This window comes from Pygoscelis adeliae, unplaced genomic scaffold (genome assembly GCF_000699105.1).
Source record: "Pygoscelis adeliae isolate BGI_AS28 unplaced genomic scaffold, ASM69910v1 Scaffold436, whole genome shotgun sequence".
In the NCBI taxonomy this organism is placed as follows: domain Eukaryota; kingdom Metazoa; phylum Chordata; class Aves; order Sphenisciformes; family Spheniscidae; genus Pygoscelis; species Pygoscelis adeliae.
Window position 1 is genome coordinate 833,234 of NW_008825051.1, and position 6,802 is coordinate 840,035.

Sequence of the window (6,802 nt, forward strand, 5' to 3'; positions counted from 1 at the left end):
GCGGCGGGGGGGGGGGGGGGGGGGGGGGGCGGGGGGGGGAGAGAGACAGTGGAACAGTGAGAGCAGGAGTGGGGAAGACCTGCTCAGTATGGAACTAGGGATAGTGTGGAAATGAAGCAGGGAGAGAAGAAAAGGCAAGGTGAAAACATTCATGGCTTGAAAGGAGCTCAAGGAGTAAAGAGAAAGCTTGGCAGATGACAGATGCATGTATCATGCTGCCTGAGGCTTCTGACACAAACTGGGGCTTGAGCAAGCAGCAATGCTAGAGAATATGTGAGGGCATCACAGTGCTTGGGAAATGCCTGTCTTTGCTTCGGTCAGCGTGCAGAGGTCCACCAGAACCTCCACCTGCTAATGTGAAAGCTGTTTTTACAGCTAGGATCAATCTGTCTAGGCTGGAGTTTTCAAACTCACATGCCTAAAGGTGGGTGACAGCCATCAAATGTTTGAGACATCCATGGAAGATTGTGAAACAGTCTGAACTCACATCCCCAGGCCTTTTGTATAGGGTCATAAATGGAGATACAGACAGCAAACAAAAAAAAAGTTTGCAAAGCTCATCTGTTGAGAAAGACTCAGGTGGTACCAAGCAGCAGCCTCACAAGTGCAGAACAGGGCTCTCTGAAGCCTACCATCAGCTTTCCCCAACAGCAAAGACATGTATTAAAGAAGGTACTGTTATCCACATCCCTCAGCCCCCAAATACGAAGCAGTGCCAGGGGCAGCTCAGAAGTTTCAGCGTGCCAGGGATCTCCTTTCTGTTAGAGGAAGTATGGAAGAGGAGGGCCGTACCTCTCCGAACTGTCCTTCTCCCAGTTTCTCCTTGAGTCGTAGCTGCTGCCGTGGGAATTCACCCACTGAGATGTCTTTCTTGGTAAGTGAATCCACAGTGAGGGCTGGGACTGCATACATGTTGTTGCCGGTCACACCTTGCAGGTGGACGATATCTGTTTCAGCGTAGTGAGGAACATTGTTCTGAAAGCCTTGGTGAGGAGTGGACTTGGTCAGGTCGGGCTCAGCATAGTCCCCACTGCACACTAAGGGGAAACAAAGACAGGTGGAGTCAGACACACTCACTCCCTTAAAATGAGTATGGCCTGGCTTCCATTCCTCTCGATCCTGCAGACCTCTGGGAATTGAGCCTAGCTGCACGCCTACCACCTTGTACCAAGGTACACCCAGATGGAAGACTCTCCTTTGTTTTAATTAGGGCTTAAACCAGAGCAAGCCACGCTTCTGCAGACACCAGAATACCTGTGAGGTGCCAGTGAATTCGTGTTAAACAGCTGCCTCTCTATCCAGTTATGAGAGCTAAAGTTCTTGCCCAGACATGGAGGCATGAGACTGAAGCGATTTCCTGTTTCTGATTCATCCCAAATATGACCTGTTCTCCTTACCTGACGCAGGGATGTTGTTTGCAACGTCAAACTTGCTCTGGATTCGCTTCTGCAACAAGAACTGATCGGGTTCTCCATTTTCCATGTACTCTGTTAGCATGCTATGCTACCTCTTACAGCTTTTTCACATAAATACCATGGCATAACTCTTTACAATTAACTCCCTTTATGGTCAGTATTACACAGAACTTTTGTTCTGCTTCAAATTTGCATCCTGACTCAATGCAAATCAGTCTCCCTGTGTAGTATAGTGCTGGATCTTAGCAACTTGTCAGTGCTTGAGGAATACAGCACTGCCCTTCCATTCACTAATCAGCATTGCCATCACCGAGTACAAAACACTGTTGGAAACGTTCCCTTCTGCATGTGTCCAAAAGCTCCCCAGGGGCTGGAAGCCAGGGCACCACTGACAATTCTCTGCTGCATTTCCCTCTGCTTTTTCTAAGGGAATTTCAAAGAGCCCTTGTTGCAGGAAAAGGTGCTAAAGGTCTTCTCCACCAGCCAGTCTGGACAGCCCAGGAGTGCTGCAGGTAGCGACTCCACTGCCGAGGGACTGACGAGACAAACGATGTGCGATTGCTGCGATTGCCAAAACCAGCTCCTAAAAGATGACCTGGCTAACATATAAACACAGTCTTCAAAGAGAACAATAAAAGGACATCATCCTCTAGTGGGGCTGGCGCTCCATCTGCCAAAGTTTCTACTAACTTCAACTGCTAAAAAGTTTCAGAGTTCCAGAATATTGCCTTAGGTCCCTGGCTTAGTATTGTATTGCACAGGAGTCAGAGAAGATTACTTAGACACTGAGAAGTGGCACATCTTAGAATCTGAGAGAAATAATAAAAGAATAAACGCATAACTTCTGGAGACTGATGATTACATTACCTGAATCCTCTGCACTTTGGGAGAGCTCTGGAAGCTTTTGGAGCAGCGTAGCTGGCTGGTGATACTCCAAATCCAGTGGGAAAGCACGTTCATAGGTGGGATTTGACTGGTGGATCTGGGTCTGGTTGTTGGCAATGGTGTAGCTGTAGAAGGAGAGGCGAACTGTGGCATCCTCTTCCAGGATTCGACGTGGGGCCTGCAAAAAGAGAGAAAAAAAATGCTGAGGTGATGCTCAGTTGTTAGGCGATGTATTGGCTGCAATCACAGCAATTTCCAGTAACATCTTGCACAGGGCTGGCATCCTCCCCTGCTGTGAGAACAGAGTTTTAGCTACTCTGCGGAGCTGGGGAAACCCTGTGCTTTCCACATAATTCTGAGCTCATTAGGGTTAATGCTTAGTATTGAACTTGTGTCTGCAAAATAGCCCCATTGTATTACCTTTTCCAACCTTTTCTGAACATACTGCTTCCAAAGAATAATGATTATAATCATCAGGAGCAGAAGAATGATAGCCACAAGGCAACCCACGAGGATGGAGGTATTGGAGTCATCTGCTTTCTCTCCTATCCAGGTGCTGGTTACAGAAGATGTGGTTTCTGCAATCATAGAGAAATGAAGAAGAATCTGGAGTTAACAAAGCACAGGTTGTTATCTGTGCTGGCTAGCTTCCTACAGTCTGGTACAGAAAAGATCTTAGGCAGCTTCCCGAACATTAACATTAGCTGTGTTCACATTTTGCTCTTATCAGAAATTCTCATTTTGGAGGCTCGCAGCTAAGAATTGCGCAGAGGACTTTTGCAATTAAAGGCTGTTCTTAGCATTGGAACAGATTCCTGCAATGGATCCATGTTAGAGCAGACAGCTTTCAGAGTTTCACTGGCTGCACATATGCCTCCAGCCCACTTGCTTTGAGGCAGCCTTAGCCAGCTGAGGGAAGAAATAGCTGAGGCTTGGAGGATTGTAAGATGCAGCTCTGTGCATGAGGGCAATAACCAGGCCATACCCGGACCTGCAGAAATGTAGGGAGAGTCCACATTTACTAGGATGTTACTGTGAACTCCCCCAACACCTGAGCCCTTGGCATGGCTAAATGACAGAAGTCCTTACCCCAGGTCCCCTCAGTAACGTTGCACTCTGTTTCCAGGAGATCCGTTGTGCTTGTGGCTACCGTAACGAAATTAGGATTCACACTCTCCATGTCTGTGGAAGGGAAGGGAAGGTGTCAGTCCAACGACCTCCCTGCTCATGCCAGCGGTCAGTGCAATCCCAACCACCACTCCTGCCTTCCCAAGCAGGACTGGGCTGAGACCCACGCATCAGGTCACGAACAGCATGAGCAGAGATACCTGCTCACTCAGCATGTCCCACCACACCTACAGGAATGAGCCTCTGTGTTGAGCAGCATGTATGTCCTGACCACAGCAAACTGCCAGTGTGTGCAGGATGCTTCCCTGAGCTTGGCCAGACACAGGGGACTGGAGAAAGAGGTGGGTTTTTTTTTCCTCTCCATTTTAGCATGATTATAAGACTCGCCATCCCAGGCTACACCAAGAGTTTGCCTAGTCCCACATGTGACAGAGGGTAGCCAGGAGGGGCCGCTATCAGCCAGATAAGCAGCAAGCTGCAATAAGAGCGCTCCTTCCCCAGGAACGTCCTCTCACTATAGCGGATTAAGACCTTCAAGTAGGAAGCTATAAGCCAGATCATTTCACTGTCAGTGCTGGCGGTTTTCTTCAAGATTCTTGTCCATTCCCTTCTAGAGCCTTTTAAAGCACCTCACAGCACTGACTTCTGCGTCATAGTTAAGACTTGAGGAAAAAAAAAGTCAGCCTCTTATTTTTCATAATCTGCTAACTTGATCATCATCTGTAGATATACTTAAATTATTCATAACAAAATATTCGGTAAAGAGAAGTAAAAATCAACCCCATAAGCAGCAGGCAACTGTCTCAAAAAGAAGAAATGCTCTATAGTCCAATTTTTGGTTGCCCTGGTTGTGCTTCTGCTTATGTGCATCGTATCAGCCTGAAAAGAATCCACTGTAGTCTGGACCTTTCTGCCCCTGCATTGCCCTCCCAACCCTCTCAGTGCTTCTATACCTCCTCCTTCCCATCACGTAGCCCCCCAGTGCCCTACACTTGTGTTAACCCCACATGTCCTGCACCTCCACACCACCTCTTTTGCTCTCTGTGCTTTGCCAGATCTGCTTGACTGGAGGAATACTCACCTGACTGGAAGGAAATCTCGCTCATCATCATCCAGGTGTCAGCAAAGTAGAAGCGGCAAAGTATGGCTTTACCTACACGCTGATTGAGGGGGACAGTCACAAACCTAGCGCTGGGGTTTTTGTCATCTAAGACAGTTGCAACTCCAACAGGTTCAGACTCCCAGTCTGCAATCAGGCGTGGTTTGAACAGACACTCCACCTTCTGGAAGATCTTCACCCCCTTGGAAAACATGTTGTTACAATGCACCTAGGAAGAAGAGAACAGATCAGTCAGACAGGAGGAAGATTTACTGAAACCTAAAATAAGCCTCAGGGATTTTCTATTCATGAAGATTTTCTATTTCTAATATCTCCCTGTATGAATACTCCTAACCCAGAATGAGTGACTGGTTCCAGTATAGCTTCATCCACTCAGTGTGCAGTGAGAACATTTGTGCAAAAAGCGCTGAACTTTACATGCAAAAGCTACATTAACGGTCAAATTTTGGCAGGCTCTTCAAAAGGCCCATATAAAAATCAATCAAACAAAGCCTGTACTAATCTAAAGCCTCACAGATCAATTCTCCTTGAACATATATCCTGAGGGGAAAGAAAAACCACACCTGGACTCTAGCCTTTTTTAGAAAGCCTTCAGCATCTGCAGTCTAAGCTAATTCCTTCCAAAAAAAAAATAATGACAAGCTCAAGAAGATATTCCCCTGACATACAGCAGCTCTTCTGCTGTGGTTGCACCTTGAAGACAACTGAGGATCTAAGTTTTAAGAAAACCATCATGTAAGCCTGTATCCATCAACCTCTCCTGGTGGCTCATTGTCAGGTTGTTCCTGCTGCAATGGCACCACTGGTTTAGCTAATGACGCTGGAATTTAAACTGCAATCACTATGCTGCCAAGCTAACATCTCACTAAAACAAAGGCATGCTCTCTCATCTCTGAGTTACGGCTCCACAAAGTCCACTTTCAGACTAAGCAATTCACAAACTGCTTTCAGGCTCACTTCACACCTCTGTATTTGGGAGGTTTGTTTTACCCTCCCAAGAGCTGGTAGCAACTTTCTCCCTTCCTGCTCTTGGGCTGCACCCAAACTAAGAGGCTCCAGCATAAAAGTGACATCTCCATCTTCCTGGGTTGTGGCACTGCAGATCCATCAACACCAAACACCTGGCACTCTCCCGGGCCTCCAGCACTTCCAAGGAAGCAGGCTTTGAAGAGCGACAAGGCTTGTAAGGATCCTTTACGCTGTTCTGCTGTCTTTCTTCAATGCAAATCTCACCCTGCGCCTTTTTAAACAAACATACATGACAGTTTAAGTTCTGCCATGCAGTCCTGAAGATCTGGACCACGGTATCTTGGCACTGTGGCCAGTGACCAGGAACCAGAAGGAATAAGATGACCCTTAAGAAGTCTTTGGTATCCCTCAGTCTACTCCGTTTTCATAGCCATGGTGGTCCGACCTTCCCTAGCGACTCTAGAAATTATTTCCTAATGACTGTGGCGTATTAGCAACTGCGACAACAACAGTTTCCAAACCAAGTGCAGCTTTGAACCCTATTAATTGCTTGGCCTCTGCGACGTCTTGCAGTGAATAGCAGCGAAGCATTAATGAGGACGACAGGCCTGATGAGCAGTAAAAAGACAAAAGAAGGGTATTTGCGTATAATTAGGAACAGATGAAGCTTAGACAACGTTATTCAATAAGGAGATATAGTCATCCATAACAAGGAAGGAAAGCCTGACGCTTGCAATATACAATTTGTGCCATATTTGGACAGGAGTCGGATATGTTTGCATCTTGGACTGATATAGAGACACTTTCTATTCCAAACACCACCTACTAATGTCCGATTTTATAATATGCAAGTCTAAGTAATTTGCAATGCAGTTGCAATATTTGCTAACATTTATTTTTAATACTTTCTTGGATACTGGGGAAGCTCAGAAAACTGGAATAAAGCTAACAGGTATGAAGGTACAAAAAATATTTACAGATCATCTAGCCTGTACAAAATAAATGCAAAGCTGAAACAGACAACATTCAGTAAAGAATGAAGAATAACTTATGCTAATCAATACAGCTTTATAATGGAATACTAAATGAAGTAACTATTTTTATGAACTTATGTGTTTGGTTGATCAGGATGGCTGTGTTTACCTGACAGATTTTTATAAGGTGTTTGATTTACTCATTATAACATCTGACTCCAATTAGCGTAGTATGAACTAATGAATTATATTAATTTGACTAAAAATTTTCAACTAGTAAGTCTTACAAATTTTAAGGCACAAATCATTCT

At 45.6% G+C, this 6,802-nt stretch overlaps 1 protein-coding gene across 1 annotated transcript in view; it reads right to left on the bottom strand.

Moving 5' to 3' along the window:
* The window catches only part of LOC103918934 (discoidin domain-containing receptor 2-like), a 46,241-nt gene that overhangs the window by 11,734 nt on the left and 27,705 nt on the right, over positions 1-6,802 (bottom strand). Inside the window, exons 8-12 of the mRNA XM_009326359.1 lie at positions 4,510-4,756; positions 3,390-3,482; positions 2,721-2,878; positions 2,283-2,478; positions 793-1,037 (exon numbers count right to left, since the gene is read on the bottom strand). Of these exons, the coding sequence (XP_009324634.1) occupies positions 793-1,037; positions 2,283-2,478; positions 2,721-2,878; positions 3,390-3,482; positions 4,510-4,756 (939 nt within the window). The remainder of the gene's footprint in view (positions 1-792; positions 1,038-2,282; positions 2,479-2,720; positions 2,879-3,389; positions 3,483-4,509; positions 4,757-6,802) is intronic.